At 41.0% G+C, this 20,100-nt stretch overlaps 1 protein-coding gene across 3 annotated transcripts in view; it reads right to left on the reverse strand.

Annotated features, from left to right (window-relative positions):
- PRKCA (protein kinase C alpha) overlaps window positions 1-20,100 on the reverse strand; it is a 184,133-nt gene that overhangs the window by 36,143 nt on the left and 127,890 nt on the right. For all 3 annotated transcript variants that reach the window (XM_053375349.1, XM_053375350.1, XM_053375351.1), the window contains exons 6-8: window positions 3,795-3,951; window positions 3,547-3,681; window positions 3,044-3,140 (exon numbers count right to left, since the gene is read on the reverse strand). In XM_053375349.1, coding sequence (XP_053231324.1) covers window positions 3,044-3,140; window positions 3,547-3,681; window positions 3,795-3,951 — 389 coding nt within the window. The remainder of the gene's footprint in view (window positions 1-3,043; window positions 3,141-3,546; window positions 3,682-3,794; window positions 3,952-20,100) is intronic.

The raw sequence follows: 20,100 nt of genomic DNA on the forward strand, positions 1-20,100 counted from the left end.
CTGTGACTTCTCTGCTGGGTTCTGTTCTCTCACCTGGAACATTTGCGCCTGCATCAGCTAATTTTGAAAAGGCCGTTTAGGCCAGGCCTCGAAGCCTGCAGCCAGTACGCAGAAATATATATTACTGGCTGATTTCCACCCACCCCAATATCCCCTGGAGGCCCATGTTTTAACTCTAGGGGTGCAATGGGGTTTTTTACATTATATTTTAATCTCTTATTTTATATTCAAATTGTTTTCTCATTTATAGTATGCCTCACAGAGAACAGGGCAGCACCCACACACTGCACAGCAAACAAGAGGGTTGTTGTGGGGAGCAAGATTCCATATACAGCCTAGTGCATGGGTAGGCAAACTAAGGCCTGGGGGCCGGATCCGGCCCAATCGCCTTCTAAATCTGGCCTGCGGATGGTCCAGGAATCAGCGTGTTTTTACATGAGTAGAATTTGTTCTTTTATTTAAAATGCATCTCTGGATTATTTGTGGGGCATAGGAATTTGTTCTTTTTTTTTTTTTCCTTTTCAAAATATAGTCCGGCACCCCACAAGGTCTGAGGGACAGTGGACCGGCCCCCTGCTGAAAAAGTTTGCTGACCCCTGGGCTAGTGCATGTGAGATCTAGCAAGACGGTAAAAGGGTGTGCCCTTGCTGTTGCCTTTGTGGAGCCCTGCCTGAAACAGATCTGACGGTGCTGATAGCTAGCGATAAGGAATGAGCTTATTCAGGAAATTATGTCCAGGAAAATGGCTCCTCAGATCAGAAGCACTGAAAGGCTCTCAGGCATAAAATGGGAACACAAACAGCAGAACAGTGCTCTTCAGGAGGACTACTAGCCGTAGTGTGGTTTTTATTACTCTGTGTAATTAACTGAAAAAATATGACTAAGACTAATGTGAGCCAATAAAAAAATGGAGAGACGTTGTGGTTTAATACCACTTGCATGATATGTACTCTGAGATGTCTGAAAACTAAAAAAAAGAAGAAAAAGGAACTTGGTTTACAGGGGTCAGCAAACTTTTTCAGCAGGGGGCCGGTCCACTGTTCTTCAGACCTTGTGGGGGGCCAGACTATATTTTTTGGGAGGGGGGAGACTGAATTCCTATGCCCCACAAATAACCCAGAGATGCATTTTAAATAAAAGCACACATTCTACTCATGTAAAAACACGCTGATTCCTGGACCAGATTTAGAAGGCGATTTGGCCGGATCCGGCCCCCGGGCCTTAGTTTGCCTACCCATGGTTTAAGCTACTTAAATTTTCCGCTGTGCACTCCATTAACTGTAGGAAGAGTTGCAATATTCAGCTCATTTGGTCTACAGATCATAAACAAGGAACAATATGTCAATGTCCAAAAATGCATCTATTATTTCAATAGATACAATGGCTTTATATACAGTTGCAAAGTATTGCATCTGCAGAAAATGTAAAAAATACGCCTTAATATTACATTGGTAAAGGCAAAGGGACCCCTGACCTTTAGGTCCAGTCGCGGACGACTCTGGGGTTGCAGCGCTTATCTCGCTCTATAGGCCGAGGGAGCCAGCGTACAGCTTCCGGGTCATGTGGCCAGCATGACTAAGCTGCTTCTGGCGAATCAGAACAGCGCGGAAACGGAATTGTATATTGTATATTGTTAACATTACTGAAGCGCAGTTCACTTTTTGTGCCTGCCAGAGGCAGTTCAGAATGTAACATGAAAATAAAGCGTTGTCTCCAATGATGTCATCCTGCTAGCACAACAGAATTCCCCTACACTCCTAACTATCACGGACAATCAAAATTTGTTCCAGAGATATGATCAATATGATCTATATGAACACAGCATTAGATACAACCTAAAATCTTTTCAGCAAGTGCCAAATTCACACCAAAGCAAAATAATTAAGGATTCTACAACATTTGCGTAATTAGTTGCATTACTTTATATACCCTGTACCCGAAAACCTAACAGATTAAGATGATCAAATGAGATATTTTATTTTACATCATTTTACTAAACTGTCCAAAAGACCCCCAAACATTTGATGAAGCAGGAAAAGAAGCTTAGAGGCCAATTATGATGTGAGAATAATTATAAAAGGAAAGATGTGCTAGAAATGTATTAGAGCCAAGTCTGGAAGCTCTTGATTTTCTATGGAAGCAGAGTTATAACACAACTCCCTACAGTGGAATGAATGATTTTCACAATACTGTCAGCTTCATGGTGTTGTCAGCATCGAGATGATGTTAATATTCTCTAGAAGCATTTCCTAAATTCAACCACTTTCATCCCCTTCTCTGTACCTAACTTCCTTCTGTCCCCAGTCACCATCCCCTGCCGTTTTCACTATTCACTTCTAGTCCTTAATCTCCCCCAAACCACTCAGGCCTCCTGTTTCCATTTTCTTACTCCACCCTCCTCCTCAAAATTCGCCTTTCTTCCTCTCTCTCATCACTCTGTCAAATACTTCTCTCAGTTCCTCTCTTTCAAGCAGCAATAGACAAAGAAACACTGTGCCACCCTTGGAGTCAGCACACGTAAAATCTAAACAAAGTAGATGAGGCTACTAGTCAAATGATGAAACTTAATCATACTGATAGAGCTACATTGGAGCAGAGGCAAAGGGAGACCCCAGCTGTCAATGGGACAATCATCAACTTGCCTGTGGAAAGTGGCAAGAAGATAGTAACTGGGTCCTCCTTCATTTTCATTTACTTAATGGTAACGCAGTCTACTGGAAAACTTTCATGTGAGGAAAGGATGGAGCCCTCAAAGTCACAGAAACTCACAGACTGCTTGCTATGTTGGTTCGATAGCAACGAATTACAGTCCCAAATTCCATTGTGAAAGTAGATTCGTACCATTAACACTGGCCAAAAATTATGCAAACCAAGTTCAGAGTTAGTGATTATTGACGATCCGTAAACTGGCAAGAGAAAGAATTGTACAACAAGCAAGAGACAAGAAGTTGCTCCTGTCTGTTATAGTAAGCACTGCAGCAGCAGAAGCACAGAATCAGGCTCAACATGGGATTTGCCATACAATGTGTGCTAATATTCTCACCTCAAACTTCTGTCTCAGTTCTACATTCCCATCGTCATCTGCTTCTGGTATCGGAACATTGTAATACTCGCCTTCTTCCTGGTTAAGTAGTTTGTACCTGCATTCAGTGTATTAAAAGGAGAGACTGATTTTGCATCTTTTTCTTATTTCAGCTGGCCTTAAAAAAAGGTATTGGCCAACTACAGATCTCAGGTTTTTTTTCTTATGGGCCAATGTAACTACTGTCAGGTTAAAGAAACTCTCTCCTTAGCAAGTGTGCTTAAGTTTGCAGCAACAGTGAGAGATGTTACATGGTTGCTTTGATATTTTGAAAACCAACGAAAAAGAATAGTTAGTTTCTGTGTGATTTTTGTCCTCAGTATCTATTGACTGAGGTTTTCAACACCGCATTCTGTGAAGACACAGGTGATACGTTTAGGAAATATTTAAATATGTCAATAGGATTTATTACCCATAATTATAGTAATGCATTAGTAACATATTCATAACAAAGAGCTTTTTACCATCCACATGCAGGTGATTTCATGAGTTCCGACACTCCAAAAGAAAGAGAGCCCATGAAATCATTCCGAGTTGTCCGATCCCAATCCCAGACTTCCACGGATAATCTTCTGTCTTTGTCTGTAGGCTTTAACTTACTACAAAAAGAATGAAGAGAAAAAAATAGGTGCCGTTCTGTTAATTTATTAAAACACACGATGATGTATGCAATCAGAAATATCGCTAGGAAAAGTATCAAATTTCAACTTACAATGTGAATGTCTCACCCCATTGTGGATTAAGTGTGGAACGGATGGTTTTTGTTTTTTGTTTACTTTCATTCTTAGGGTCTGGGATAAGTTTAAGCTTCACGTAAGGATCTGAAAGTCCATTTGGATCCATAGGAATCAGATTTCTTGCATCTCGTACTGAAAATATATAGACGAACAATAAGGATTAGACAAAGATTCAAAGGGAAAGAAAAGGTTTTCCTGCAACCCAAAAACCCTTATGTAAGTGATATTGCCAGCACTGATAAGCTTTCTATAGGTTTGTATGGGGTAATGGAAACCCCTGCAGAAGCCTATGAAAACTGATGCTAATCTGATGAAAGTAAAAAAACAACACATCCCTTTGCCACCTCTATTCATTGGAATAGCCCAGTTCTTTTTACCCCCAGTATGAACACCCAGGAAGTGGACCGCCCACTCCTATCCTTGGTGACAGCAGCTAAAGTTTACTGTAACAAGAACTAAAGTAGTATCCTATATGATTCAAGTTGGACAGCACTGGATAGTTCCATCCGATGTGTTGATAAATACAGATGAGGAGGATCCCTGATACAGTTCTTTGATGTCTCCCCAGTTTAGGAGCAAGGAGATTAGGGATCCCTTTGTACCAGAGGTAGGAAAAGAGCACCCATGACTTTTCCCACAGCAGGAGGAAACAGGATTGGATTTCTAGCAATTATCAATGTGTTGGATAATGAAGTGTCAATACAGATACCCTTTTAAAAGATAAGGTCAAATCAGACATAGTTTTCAGTCCCACTGGGCCAAGAACAATTTAAATGCATGCGATTTGGAGCTAGATCTGGAGAAAAACAACAGTAGAAGGGCAAGCAAAAGAACCGACTGCTTGGAATGCTAAATTCTGCATTAGGTATGCGGGTGTGGGTTGACTGGGGGAGATTATTTGATTATTAGTAAGGACAACAACAGTACTGTTGTGTCCTCAAACACTCATGCATATTTTTTTTAGGAAGTCAATAACACCTGCACTCAGTTTCTCATTCATCACATCCAACACAATACTCCTAGCCCACAAATATTAGTGGGATGTGCTTATTAAAAAAAAATCAATCCCCCACAGCAAAAAGAAAAGAAACTTAAGCTAATCTGATAAAGCAGGATCGTTGCCAGTGTCTTATTGTGTAAATTGTCTAACGCACTTGTATTTTTCTCAACCACACAGAAACAGAGTTAGGGGAATGCCTGTTGCTCGTCAATACACCATCTGTTCTGAATGTAGAAGGCACTGGTTCAATCCCAGAATATCCAGGCAGCACTGTGAAAGTCTGAATCCCTAGAGAGCTGCTACCAGTCAGTGCCGACAATACTGAATGGATCAATGGCCTGACTCAGTATAAGGGAGTATGCTCCCTATGGATTAAAATTCCTTTTGAACAATGGTAATCACACAAACCCACAGAGCCCATGTCAAAAAACAATGTTATCGTAAGTTGGTTTTTAAAAATTATATAACAATTAACTGGAATGCCTACTCACATTTTAGTTTATCTGTCTATACTCTATTGTGAGATGAGCAAAACCATTTTAAAAACCATTCCTAGGCAATGTTGAGAGACTTTTCTGCGTTACAAGTTTTTAGCACAAGTTATATTGCCCATAGGGACGCGGGTGGCGCTGTGGGTAAAAGCCTCAGCGCCTAGGGCTTGCCGATCGAAAGGTTGGCGGTTTGAATCCCCGCGGCGGGGTGCGCTCCCGTTGCTCGGTCCCAGCGCCTGCCAACCTAGCAGCTCGAAAGCACGTCAAAGTGCAAGTAGATAAATAGGGACCGCTTACTGGCGGGAAGGTAAACGGCGTTTCCGTGTGCTGCGCTGGCTCGCCAGATGCAGCTTTGTCACGCTGGCCACGTGACCCGGAAGTGTCTCCGGACAGCGCTGGCCCACGGCCTCTTAAGTGAGATGGGCGCACAACCCTAGAGTCTGTCAAGACTGGCCCGTACGGGCAGGGGTACCTTTACCTTTTTATATTGCCCATATGATACAATAGCCCCACTGCGCTGTCTGCATCCTTGTGTGTTTTCTTTATTCAGCCCTGAAATTCCCATTCAGTTATGAAGAGGAAGCCTCACACTACTCTATCCAACAATGAATTTTCTCTTAACTGACTGTGTGTTCCCTTGCAGAACAACAACAACAACTGAACCTGGTGCTGATCTAATAGAGCATGGGTGAGCAATCTGCAGCCCCACTATAGATGGAACAGTCTCTCTCAGGAAGTTGTGGACTCTCTATCCTTGGGAGGTTTTTAAGCAGAGGTTGGATGGCCATCTGTTATGGATGCTTTAGCTGAGATTCCTGCATCTCACGGGGCTGGACCTTGGGGTCCCTTCCAACTCTACAATTCTATGATTCTAACTACAACTCCCATCAGCCCCAGCTAGTGTGGCCACTGGCCAGGGATGATGTGAGTTGCAGTTCAGCAACATCTGGAGGGCCAAAGGTTGCCCACACCTCTTCCAGAATGACCACCTCACTTCACTCCTTTTCACTGGAATGGAGGACCATGATGCAAGCACTAGATTCAGGCTAGTGCAAATAACACCTAGAGAAGTAAGTGTGGAGCATTTCTGGATTCCATAACAACTCTGCTCAGAGCATGGCTGGGAGAATAATAGGAGGAATACTGTATCCTATTAATGAACTCTTGTTCATACTTATTCTGCTCTACCTGTGGCATTTAGCAACTTATTGCTTATGACATAATAAAAACCATGCCAGTATGTCTCATGCTAGGAATCACAGGTAAAATTAACGAAGTTAGACGGCACTTAGTTTGCTGCCACCCCCTCTGTGATTTTACTGCCCAAAGACAAGAGACAGAGATGTCAATAGATATATTTAGTGGCAATATACAATGATTTCTCCCATGCTGAACTGAAGACTGTAAGATGCCCATGTGGTCATTTGTGCGATGGGCAATAAAGGGAATATGTCACGGAAAGTTCTGCTTTGGAAATATTAACTATCAACGTCTGGGTTTTGTATTGCTGACCTTAAACCCACCTGCTTTCAGCTTAGAACATTTGGTTCACATTCATTTGCAATAAACAAACAAACAGCAAATTTCACCAAAATTTCCAATGAAGTCAAACATTTGGTGAAGTTTTAGAAGCAGCCAGAGGCATCATTATGTATTAAGAATGACTGCATCTAATAATTCTGGGCTCAAAACATTACCTACCTTTCAGAACTGCTGGGGTGGCTTTAAGATGAAACTGTATCCACAAGTTGCCCAAAAGAATTACCGGTAAGTTATGGTTTAAGTACATGTCTCCATACATATGGAAAGTAATATTATAATAATCACCTTATTCTTGTGATAATCTCTCTCTCATACACACACACACACACACACACACACACAAAACCTAGCAGATAAAACACTTTTGTTTTCCATAGTCTCTGCATAGAAAAGAAGAAGAGATGGTGGACAATCCACAGTGAAACTGAAAGCAGGTATCAATTCTGCACTGAGAAGTGTAGAAAGCAGAAAGCCATAGTTAAATTCCATACCATTATGTTTTGTACTTTCTAGTCCTACCAGTTCACTGTCTGGCTTCATACAGACACATAAATGCATCTGCAGAAAACCAAATCCTTTATTTTTAATTTATATTTATTTAACAAAATTTATATACTGCTTGATTGCAAAAAAAACCCCTCTAAAACGTCCACAAAAATATAAAACGAAACATTAAAATTCTCATTAAATAACAGTTAAAAACAGGTATTAAAAACTTTCAAAAGATGTTTAAAATTAACAGTTGCTAAAAAGAGACAAAAGCTATTAAAGAATGGGGGGGCTGCCCTTTCATTTGAGGAAGGGGACTGCAATCCAGTGTAGGCTCCCATGAGAGAAAGTAGGCAGGTGATTTTTGCCCATTTTCTCTCCCCGCTGCAGCCCCCTACTCTCTCACCCACACAGTCCTAGAGGGGCATCCAGTCCACCAGAAGAGATTTTCAATGAGTAAAAGGGCTACAGGAGGGAAAGAAATATCAGTGGCCACCGGGATGAAATTCACGGCATGTAATGCCTTAAGAGAAAATATTATGAAAATGATTTATAGGTGGTACATAACCCCAGTCAAGCTTGCAAAGATCTACCATTTGCCTGACAATAAATGTTGGAAATGTAAGGAAAAGGAAGGCACATTCTTTCACCTCTGGTGGACGTGCCCGAAGATTAAGGCATTCTGGGAAATGATTTATAATGAACTGAAAAAGGTATTTAAATATACCTTTCCTAAGAAACCAGAGGCCTTTCTCTTGGGCATTGTCGGCCAAGGGGTGTTAAAGACAGATATAACTTTTTTTATGTATGCTACAACAGCAGCTAGAATACTTATTGCAAAGTACTGGAAGACACAGGATCTACCCACACTGGAAGAATGGCAGACGAAGGTGATGGACTACATGGGCTTGGCAGAAATGACGAGCAGAATCCGAAACCAGGGAAGAGAAGCGGCGGAAGAAGAATGGAAAAAGTTCAAGGATTATCTAAAGAAATACTACAAAATTAATGACAGTTAGAATGATGTTGGACTGGAAAGTAAATGGTTACTATTAGCAATGGTTAAGACAAGGAGAATAAGGATGATTAGCTTAAATTTATAGTAAAATAAGGGAAGATTTGCTGAGTAATTGATTAGAATTTGGAATACAGAAATGGGAGGCATGAGGAAGTCGAGGAAGAAAGGTTTAAGAAATTAGGATATGAAATGGTACTTGTTTCTTGTTTTGTTTTTGTCTTTTGTTTGTTTATGTATGTTTTGTTTGTATGGTTATAAAAACTGTTTAATAAAAATATTTTTTTTAAAAAAAAGAAATATCAGTGGAAGATGACTTCTCCACCACTTTTCCAGCAGGAACGTCCTGCAAGTGCAGGAACCCTGGATTCAAGCAACGCGATTTGTTTTTAAACTGTCTCCCAGCTTAATTTCTATTACCACAATAAAACAACAACTTGCAGACATTTGAGGCAGGTGATTTGGGTCACTGCTGCGGCTTTCACTTGATTTCTGAAGGTAGAAAGTATCTGAATAATTAACTTAGGTGTTGGATAAACCAGAGTCTAATATTCTGTAAACTTTAATTGTGTGCAGAAACAGCTCCATGGAAAAATCACAACTTGGAACATCTCTCCCCAACCAGCTTTTGAGAAAATGACCCATTTTCCTTTCTGAAAATAAAAGCATGACTGTGGTGGGAGTTACAGCGGCACACTAGAGCTTTTGTCTAACAGAAACAATAAACAATGAAAAGCAAAGGGCCGAGAATCTCTAGCCATGTCACTAAAGCACACAGCAAAGGGTATATTTGTTCAATAAAAGACCAGAAGAAACATTTCTTAAATTATTGTTCTACACTATGAAACCCAGCATTAAAAATATAATGCCAAGTAAGGAAAGTAACATGTACAGGTTGCATCATTTTACTTGAAATGTTTTGTAAGCTTCAAAACGAAATCAAATGAACTGCTTGCTGCACCATTACATACTATATGCATTGCAGGGAGAGGAAAACAGCTCAGTGTAGTAGTATTGTTGTTGTTGTTGTTTAGTTGTTTAGTCGTGTCCGACTCTTCGTGACCCCATGGACCAGAGCATGCCAGGCACTCATGTCTTCCACTGCCTCCCGCAGTTTGGTCAAACTCATGCTGATAGCTTCGAGAACACTGTCCAACCATCCTCTGTCGTCCCCTTCTCCTTGTGCCCTCCATCTTTCCCAACATCAGGGTCTTTTCCAGGGAGTCTTCTCTTCTCATGAGGTGGCCAAAGTATTGGAGCCTCAGCTTCAGGATCTGCCCTACAAGTGAGCACTCAGGGCTGATTTCCTTCAGAATGGATAGGTTTGATCTTCTTGCAGTCCATGGGACTCTCAAGAGTCTCCTCCAGCACCATAATTCAAAAGCATCAATTCTTCGGCGATCAGCCTTCTTTATGGTCCAGCTCTCACTTCCATACATCACTACTGGGAAAACCATGGCTTTAACTATACGGACCTTTGTTGGCAAGGTGATGTCTCTGCTTTTTAAGATGCTGTCTAGGTTTGTCATTGCTTTTCTCCCAAGAAGCAGGCGTCTTTTAATTTCGTGGCTGCTGTCACCATCTGCAGTGATCATGGAGCCCAAGAAAGTAAAATCTCTCACTGCCTCCATTTCTTCCCCTTCTATTTGCTAGGAGGTGATGGGCCCAGTGGCCATGATCTTGAGTTTTTTTTGTGTTTTTTTTTTTTATGTTGAGCTTCAGACCATATTTTGCGCTCTCCTCTTTCACCCTCATTAAAAGTGTGGTATTAGATATGGGTAAATCTATACTCCTTTCCAGAATACAAATGATCATTTAAATTTGCAGAAAAGCAGCACTTAGCTTAAACTGAATAAAAATCCTGGGAAACAAATCCCTAATTAGAAAGCTAGGGTGGCACAATGACCTGATGTAGTGTGCTACCATGGTTTACTGTAATTGGCTTGGATGTAGTGCAAACCATGGCTTAGTCTAAACAGGTGCAGGTCTCCAGAGTGATCACAGCTGTTGAGCTTCTGCCATGGCCCTGCCACTACATACTACCCAGGGGCTAAGCTACATAAGCCTCATGGGAGAGCATAACCCTCTCTAAACAACCCGCAACTTGAAGCCAAGGTTTGTTACTGGCTTCCCAATAATGGTTTCTTTGGGAGAAACACGGTACAAGCACTGGTTCAGGTGTAATGCTAAGCCTGGCACGCCGGGGTTTGTTTCACTGCCAATTACAGAAGGTGTGAGGGTGAAACACACGTATATTATGACTAAAGCAGGCCATGTACGTTGGCATCGTATTATGTGCAAATATTGCATTAGCACGTTGTGCGAATGAGTCTACTGAATGGCACAAAACAAAGGGAGAATGCTCAAAGGAGAATTGTTAGCAAAGTTCACATTAAACACAGGTTGCTAAAGAAAAAGGTCATTATTTTGCTCGCTTTTTTGTTTTCTGGCCTATTTGTATTTTTGTCTGCATAATTAGCACTCTGATTTTGCCTCCTCCCTCCGTTGAACGAGTGCTTCTTTTTCAAAAGAGCAGGATGATGATGGTATTCGGAGAGAAATACTGTCTCTGTAGTCCACCTCTTTGATGGCAGCCTATTTTTAATGAGACAGGGTCAGGCATAGCTGAAAGGAACAGCTCTTTACTCCCCAAATGAGAGGTTTGATGTTAACACAGACACGCTAAATAATAAAAAAAATAGCCTTGGAAAGTAAATTAGAAGCCCTCCCTTTCTCCAGAAAGCTCCCCTCCCCCCATGCTTAGCTCCCCCATGTAGAACTGTTTCTATGCCTTTTATGAGGCTTTTATAATATTGAAGAATATAAAGGCTTTTTAAACCTTGAAGAAAAAGAGTCACAAGAGTTCAATTTGCAAGGAATTGCTAAGTTCCTAAATAGAAACCCTACTTAGAGATGCCAATAGCTTCTAGGGAGAATAAGGCAACCAAAAGTTACAGTTTCTTGTGAGAGCCCCACGGGGAGAAAACATCATGTGGGTACCGGTATATTCCAACTGCTTCTATATATGACTCAGTCTGCTGAAGACCTCTATTACTCTAATTTGCATAGGAAAATATTTCCAATAAAACCCACTCCGCATACCCTCCAATATTTATCTAATGAAAATAGGCACATCTTTTTCAATTATTATTACAGTGGTACCTCAGGTTACATACGCTTCAGTTTACATACGCTTCAGTTTACATACTCCGCTAACCCAGAAATAGTGCTTCAGGTTAAGAACTTTGCTTCAGGTTGAGAACAGAAATTGTGTTCCGGCGGCGCGGCAGCAGCAGGAGGCCCCATTAGCTAAAGCGGTACTTCAGGTTAAGAACAGTTTCAGGTTAAGTACGGACCTCCGGAATGAATTAAGTACTTAACCCACTGTATTGTTATTGTTATTAATATGACACCCATCTAACTGGCTTCCAACATATTTAAAAACACAATAAAACATTAAACTTTTTTAAAAAACTTCCCTATAGAGGGCTGCATTCAGTTGTCTTCTGAAGGTTGCTAATCTCATTGGCTTGGGGGTCGCAGAACTCCATACCTTCCAATATTTCTCCAGTGAAAATAGGGATGGCCAATAAAGCGAGATAAGCGCCGCAACCCCAGAGTCGGTCATGACTGGACCTAATGGTCAGGGGTCCCTTTACCTTTACCTTTAAGAAAAAGCGAGGCATTCTGGGATCTAATCAGAACCGAGACAGCTTCTGTAGATCTGGGACTGTTCCTGGAAAACAGGGACATTTGGAGGGTCTGACATCACTGAGGATAACAGAAAGAACCCAGCAGCTGTTTCAGGAGAATACTTTCCCCCTAAAAATCCAGTGTCTTTTGACACAAATCCCTTCCCTTTTCATATTACTTTAAATCCGGGAGGTGGGGATTGCCTTTTAAAATCTTTTAAATGTTATCAGTTTTATTCTATACTAACCTGCTTGTTAATTTAATGCTACATACCCCAATCTCTGGAATAAGGTGGGCAAGAGTTTAAACCTCAGACAAAATACAAATAATAAATACACTGAACCTGAAGAGTCACTAATTCTCAATTATGACCAAGAGCTTCAAGCATTCTGTACTTTTGAAACGTTACACTGAAATAATGTGGTGGTTTTTTTAGGATTTGTGTTTTGTTTTAAGCAATAGTGGAGGCAGGGACTTGCTGACAGTAAAATCTACAACAGGGTATGCTTAATGATTTATTGCATATTTTTGGCACTGCAAATGCTTAGACCTCTCCCTTTCTCCTATGCTGTTGAGAACTTCACTCCCCTACGTGCCAAATGGAAATTAGTCTGTGCCTCAATCACATCTGCTTGATAGGTTGAGACTGAATCTAATCTCCAATGCAATAAATATTAGAGAGTGAATTTAATCTCCAATGCAATCAATATTGCAGATACCAGAAGCCAACCTTTCCCAAATTATATTACTTTTGATGGCAATAATATGCTCTTAGAGAGTACGAAACACATTGCCCAATGCTCTTAGAGAGTACGAAACACATTGCCCACATGAAACACACACACACACACATCAAATATTATTCTACTGAGTTGTCAAATGACACAATAAATGAAACATTAGACTTTTGCATTTTTATTTTTGCAGTGGAGCTGTTGGTCTAAGCACCAAAATAAATTATGAGGACTGTGTTTTCCTTATGGCATCAAATTTCATTCCAGTTATCATCTTCATTATGGCCCTCTGCATTATGAGGCTCTGTAACACACTACTATTCTCAGTTCAGCAAAACTATTTTAATATGCCTCATGAGGGAAATGACTCTTCATTACATTCACAGGTCTGACTTCTGAAAGTTAAGTCTACAATAATCACAGAGCATTAAAAAGTCTCTATTTGAATGTGGGGACTGGGGAGAAAATACTGTTAATATATAACATAAAAAATATTGTGATGCTTTATTATATCTGACGTTATCTGTCACCAATCTTTGTAGGTGTTACTGATTTAATAGTATAAGGTTATTTTTAAAAGTTTTATTTTATTATTAATACTTTATACTGCATTTGATTTTTATACTGTATACAATTTTGAGATTTATTTATTTTTTGTCTTCAAGTTCTGTTTGGTATATTGCTTGATTTCTTTGAATTGTATTTGACCTATGTGTTGTATCATTGTTTTGAGATTTCTTCACAGTGTACTTGATTGTTACATTGTTGTAAGATCTGGGTTTTTGATTGATCTCTATTTTATTTTATCTCTATTTTATACATGGTTCTGTTACTCTTTTGTACATCATTAGATCTCTACTTTATTTAACGCTCTGAAACTCAGTTAAATTGTATTTGATTTCTGTCTCCTGTTCATTGATTTGACAAGTCTTCTGAACATAAAGTAACTTAGAAATCTTCTAAATTAATAAATATGTGCTAACAGTAGGGAGGGGAAAGTGCAGTGAAGCTTTGAAATCGCAATAAGAAACTCAGGGTGGGTAGGTTGTTTCAGTCCAATCCTATCTAAAACTCTGGTGTTAACTCTGGTGTTAAACTAAGGAAGAAAACACCTCCATATATATTCCATAGTGGAGGAAAGTGTGTACATGAAAATAGAACAGTGGCTTATACAATATGCCTTTGAAATGTTAGCACAGTGTAAAACAGCTCAAGCCTAGTCTTTAAGAATCTCCTACACTCTAGTCACAGTGATCTCCAAGCACCCTCTAACACTGGAGTATAAATAATAAAACTACGGCGATGACTACAAGGATGCATGGATATACCTTCTTAGTCATTGCCCCACAATTGTGGAACTCTCATACCCTGAAAACTTAAATAAGGCCAAGGCTTGAGCCTCTTCACCAAGTATTATGACATAAAACACATATGACGTAAATGAAGCTTGCATCCTGCAAACAAGTTCTTGGCTCCTATTGGAAATATTATCTTCCCAAATCCAAGTCCGATTCCTGTATGTGAAGAGGCAACAGAACTCCCACAGTCCAACTACCTCATACGCAGATCGACTTGATCTATTATATGGGGGAAATACCCGCAAGTGTTAAGGGCTAACAGCAAAAATTCCCCTTTTCAGACTGGTTTAGTAATCAGTATACCCTGTTCTCTATGAGTGATAAATTTCAGCTTTTTGGGTGACTTGGAGGTAACATGACCCCTCTTTTGTTTTGCTTCCCCCGCTCCTAACAATACAGTGGTACCTCGGGTTACATACGCTTCAGGTTACAGACTCCGCTAACCCAGAAATAGTACCTCGGGTTAAGAACTTTGCTCAGGATGAGAACAGAAATCGCGTAGCAGCGGCGCGGCAGGCCCCATTAGCTAAAGTGGTGCTTCAGGTTAAGAACAGTTTCAGGTTAAGAACGGACCTCCGGAACGAATTAAGTACGTAACCAGAGGTACCACTGTAGAGCCATAGTTTCTAGGTCATCAGGAAATACTGTACATTTTTACCTCCTGTACGTAAGTAGCTCCCATATACCTTGGCTTTATCTGTATCTGTAAACAAGCTCGCAAGGAGAAGCAGTGGCACATTGTGAAGCCTTATCTCCCCAGGCCCATCATTCCTACTTAGATGAGAGCCCTCCATGAGTCTGAAGGTCTTTATCAAGAATTTTCACAGCCACGATATGCTAGGTTGACATTTTCATTGAGCTCTCTATAATAAACCCAACATAACTCTTTTCCCAGTTCTGACACCTGCAGCTGACCATCAACCCCAAACAAGGTGGAGGGTAGCTGCCACTAGGAGGACCCTATTCTGTTTGCCTGCCGACCAAATTATCTTTGCAGTTGGGCATCTAAGCAGGTTGATACAGATGTAGGTGGCCCCTTATGTGACCCAGTCCAAAAGCATTCATGACTTTCAAGGTAATCACCTGTGCTTTCAACTGGCCTCAGAAACCTACTGGTAACCAGTACAATATTTGCAATATACTCAAGCGCTTGGGATGCGGGTGGCACTGTGGGTTAAAGGGACGTGGGTGGCACCGTGGGTTAAACCACAGAGCCTAGGACTTGCCGATCAGAAGGTCGGCAGTTCGAATCCCCGTGACAGGGTGAGCTCCCATTGCTCAGTCCCTGCTCCTGCCAACCTAGCAGTTCGAAAGCACATCAAAGTGCAAGTAGATAAATAGGTACCGCTCTGGTGGGAAGGTAAACGGCATTTTCGTGCGCTGCTCTGGTTCTCCAGAAGCGGCTTAGTCATGCTGGCCACATGACCCGGAAGCTGTACGCCGGCTCCCTCAGCCAATAAAGCGAGATGAGTGCCGCAACCCCAGAGTCGGCCACGACTGGACCTAATGGTCAGGGGTCCCTTTACCTTTACCTTTTACAAGCACTTGACTGTATGGTCTTAGCAGTTGAGTGGCTGCATTTTGTACCAGTTGAAGCTCCTGAGCTGCTTTTCAAAGTAGCCCATTTGGGTCCAGGCCTATATTTACTATGGTAGCTGTATATCCTACACTCCCTCTCCTTCAGCCTTAGTGAGAGCAAAGCACACGGCAAAGTGTACCTCCAAGGGGGAGATGAAGTAAGAGCAGCTGTGGCAAGCATAGCATCCACCTCCTCAGTAACTAGAGATGGTGCGACACTGTGAATTTTGTATTCAACTCATTTTTAACCTAAAACATTAAAATTCCGAAATAACTAGCTCTTCTTGCTTCAGGGCATCAGGCAAGGTAAGACCTTTTGCGCGGAGCATTTTAAGAGCAAATGGAACTCTGATTCAGCCTCCTACAAAATTTTTGCACTGCATAACACTAAATTAAAATCCAAGATCAGCAAAAAGGAAAATGAAAGGGGTGTGTGTGCGTGGAGAAAACAGCATTACTTTCACATTCATCAACTGAAGCTCTTGGCCTCAAGTGGAAGTCAATACAAATTTGGAAGTAATGGAAGTGGTGTTCTAAAGTTTAAAGACCTAGCCCAAGATTAAACTGAATTTAAGATGCGAACCAACAGAAATAAAGGCAACTATTGGAGGAACTTGCTAATGAGCAGTCAACCACCAGATCTTGCTTCATCTGAGCCATAAGGGGGAACATGTTTTAATAGAATTCACAGAGGTCAAAGCAGATGTATTATTAATGTCCAATTCTTTTTCGGAATAGAAAAAAAACTTCCCAATAGCCATGCTAGATGCGAATTAAGTCACGAAAAGGATATAGCACCCATTTATTTAAGGCAGGATCCTTCACCCTATCATGTAAACTTGCCATTCTGTCCGCACATTTGCATTGAAATATATGAACAATTTTTGCCATATGCATATAAAAGTGAAATTCACTCTTCTGTCCCCATTTTGCCTTACAAAAAGTGCTTTGCTTTGGATAATCATTGAGTTTCATTGCATTGTATAAAGTGCCTTGAGTAACAACTAGCGGTTTTGATGTAGTTGTAAGCATATATATATTTTAAGGCAAGTGCATCACTTTACAAATCCTAATGACTACAGTGGTACCTCGGGTTACAGACGCTTCAGGTTACAAACTCCGCTAACCAGGAAGTGGTTGCTCCAGGTTAAGAACTTTGCCCCAGGATAAGAACGGAAATCGCGCACCAGTGGTACAGTGGCAACAGAAAGCCCCATTAGCAAAAGGTTAAGAACCGTTTCAGGTTAAGAACAGAGCTCTGGAACGAATTAAGTTCTTAACCCAAGGTACCACTGTGCAGTGAAGTAGTATTGTGTCAGAACTAGTCTACAGGCATGAGTGTTGAAACCGGTTCAAGGTCATCAGCAATTTTGCTGAAGGTCTCAGAGGCATCTGAGGTCATAAAACAGGAAGATCAGATTTCCAAATTTCATACTGTCCAATATGTGTGGTGGCCAAAGAACACTAGAACCAATTTCAATAGTTCATGAATGGAAAAAGTTTAACGAAGAAAATTAAAAAGATGCTTAATCCATTTTATGTAGCTTCCACACTAGAGTCCTTTAGCTCCCCTAGCGCTGTTACCCATAAGCTGGAAACAGAATTAAAATGGAGGTTCTACACAGCACAACGTAATGCAATATTTACCAGTGTTACCCTGCCTCATGGTCATCATCCTTCTGTAATGTTTACTCAGAAGCAAGCCCTATTTCACAGAAGTGAATGGTCTACCTCTCACTTCATTATCCCCAACTACTTGCCGTTTCTCTGAGATAAACTCATTTCAAGAGGTTTCACTAATAAAGGCTCCTTCAAATTTTAATTAAAACGTTCCTGCTTGTAGGTTCTGTATTCTTTATTGCTTCTTCGCAAGCAGAGAAGTGAGAATGTTGCAAAGTCTACTAATTGACACTCAAAGACCCTCTCTTAATTTCCTCTTAGTGCATACACTGTGGGGTAGGTTAAGAGAACTTTCATTATTATCCTATGTCATAGGAATTCTAAGGTCTCTCATATATATATATATATATGCACGACCAGGTTTCAGCGGTCCGTAACCTGAAAAAATGCAACCTGAAGAGTCTGTAACCCGAGGTATGACTGTATGCTTCCCTATCTAGAGCACGGGACAAATTAAATTTAGGGATCCAGTGCAATTTTCCAGTATGGGTGCAACTCCTTCTCAAAATAACTGCTGAAACATCATAATTATAATTGAACAAAAGCACTCCACAGATAGCCCTGCCAGACTCAAGGGGTGTGCATGTGTATATATACAAACACACAATAAATCAGAAATAAATGCTTTATTTTATATACATACACACATCACACAAATTGTGTATATATATATATATGACACATTTTTATTATTTTACTATTGCCTTGGAAATAATAACCTTGGAACTGAAAGCAATAGATGGACCATAGAAAACAGCCTGCTAGCTCAGCGCAAATTCAACTTCCGACTGGTGCATTAATAGAAACAGACCCTAATAATGCTTTGCACTCACTAAGCTGATAAATGATGCTATTTCACAGAGAATGCAGAAAACATGCTTTGCATTTTCATGGGCTATTGCTTCAGATATGCCAATGCAGCCGAAGAGAAAGCATTTTTATTAGCCTGAGTACCACCCAGCAGTAATATTTAACAGCATGCATTTTTAGAACAAAAAGGGCAAAAAAAAAATTATCTGTTCACTTTTTAAAAAATAAACAAAAACATCTCCTGGTATTAAGAATAATTACAAAAGCAAAGAAACAGTTTCAAGAAAACAAACGAACGTAAAGGGGCGAGAAAGGGCAAGAAAAAGGAATTCACATATCTGGCCAGAGCTGGTTTTTAATTCTAGAGGTGTATATGTGAGGTGGAAATGAGAGAATCCAATACCCTAATTAAAGAGAGTGGCAAGTCAAAATAATAAGCTTTCCTATAGTGGGGTCCAAGGCTGTAGCTTTCCACAAAGTTGACTGCTGGTGTGATGTATTAGATTTAATACCAGACTTAGATCAGAGAGTAGAATTATGCATTTTGTGGTAAAGATTTGGAAGGAAAGAACTTGCACACATTAAATGTGGTCACACATCTACTTAGGCCCTCTGATGGTCATTCCACAAACGGATGGATTGCTTCCAGTCATGGAAGATCCAGTAGATCCCTTCAGCCATAGCTGTCAACGTTTCCCTTTTTTAAAGGGAAATTCCCTTATTCTGAATAGGATTCCTCGCAAGAAAAGGGGAAAGTTGACAGCTATGCCTTCAGCTGAAGGCAAGTGTGAGGCAAGGGAATTTCTCCTTACCCCTGCAGCCCCTAACAGAACATCCCACATAATTCTAGATGGTCTCCAATAGTCCCAAGCAGATTTGCAGGGAACTATAAGGAGCACAGATAAACTGGAGAAACCACCTTTCCCCACTTCCTCCAGTGAGAGCGTTCCATAAGTAGAGTGGAACTCTGCACCCAAGTCACCAGCTCTGGCAGCTTCTTAGGTCTCCACAGAAAAAGCATCTAATCTCATTTGCTCCAAACTACCCTCTGTTGCATAGGACATGGGTGGCGCTGTGGGTTAAACCACAAGAGCCTAGGACTTGTTGATCAGAAGGTTGGCGGTTCAAATCCCCGTGACGGGGTGAGCTCCCGTTGCTCGGTCCCTGCTCCTGCCAACCTAGCAATTCGAAAGCACGTCAAAGTGCAAGTAGATAAATAGGTACCACTGCAGCGGGAAGGTAAATGGCGTTTCCGTGCACTGCTCTGATTCGCCAGAAGCGGCTTAGTCATGCTGGCCACATGACCCGGAAGCTGTACGCCGGGCCAATAAAGCGAGATGAGTGCCGCAACCCCAGAGTCGGTCACGACTGGACCTAATGGTCAGGGGTCCCTTTACCTTTACCCTCTGTTGCTCTTTTTTTACTAGCATTTATTGTCTAAGAGCAGGATTCAACTAAGTTGTTGTGTGTGCAGAATGAGGTCCAGTTGCACAACAAAACCTGTCACTCTCTCCTCCCCATCTCTGTGCCCCCTAAATCTTCTCTGGAGGATTGGGGCCACACCTGGAATGGGTTTAGGGGGTAGAAAGGGTGGAAAAGTCTCATGGCACAAGTGGACCTCGACCCCCAGGTTTATATCAACTTATGGCTACACTGAGTGCCACCCTGTGCTTTTGAAAATCAGACTGCTGGCACATCCATAACGAAAACATGCCATGAAAGTAGACAAAGTTATATACACTGTATAAGCACAACAAACAGCCATTGCAAAGTACAGAGAGCAATTAATTTCAAGCTGGAAATTCTTCTCTGTAAACACATTAAATAACTGGGTGTACCAACTGCTGTCACAAGAATTGTGTTTATTTTATTTTTTTAAACTCTATTTGAA

Source organism: Podarcis raffonei, chromosome 2 (assembly GCF_027172205.1).
Source record: "Podarcis raffonei isolate rPodRaf1 chromosome 2, rPodRaf1.pri, whole genome shotgun sequence".
NCBI lineage: Eukaryota > Metazoa > Chordata > Lepidosauria > Squamata > Lacertidae > Podarcis > Podarcis raffonei.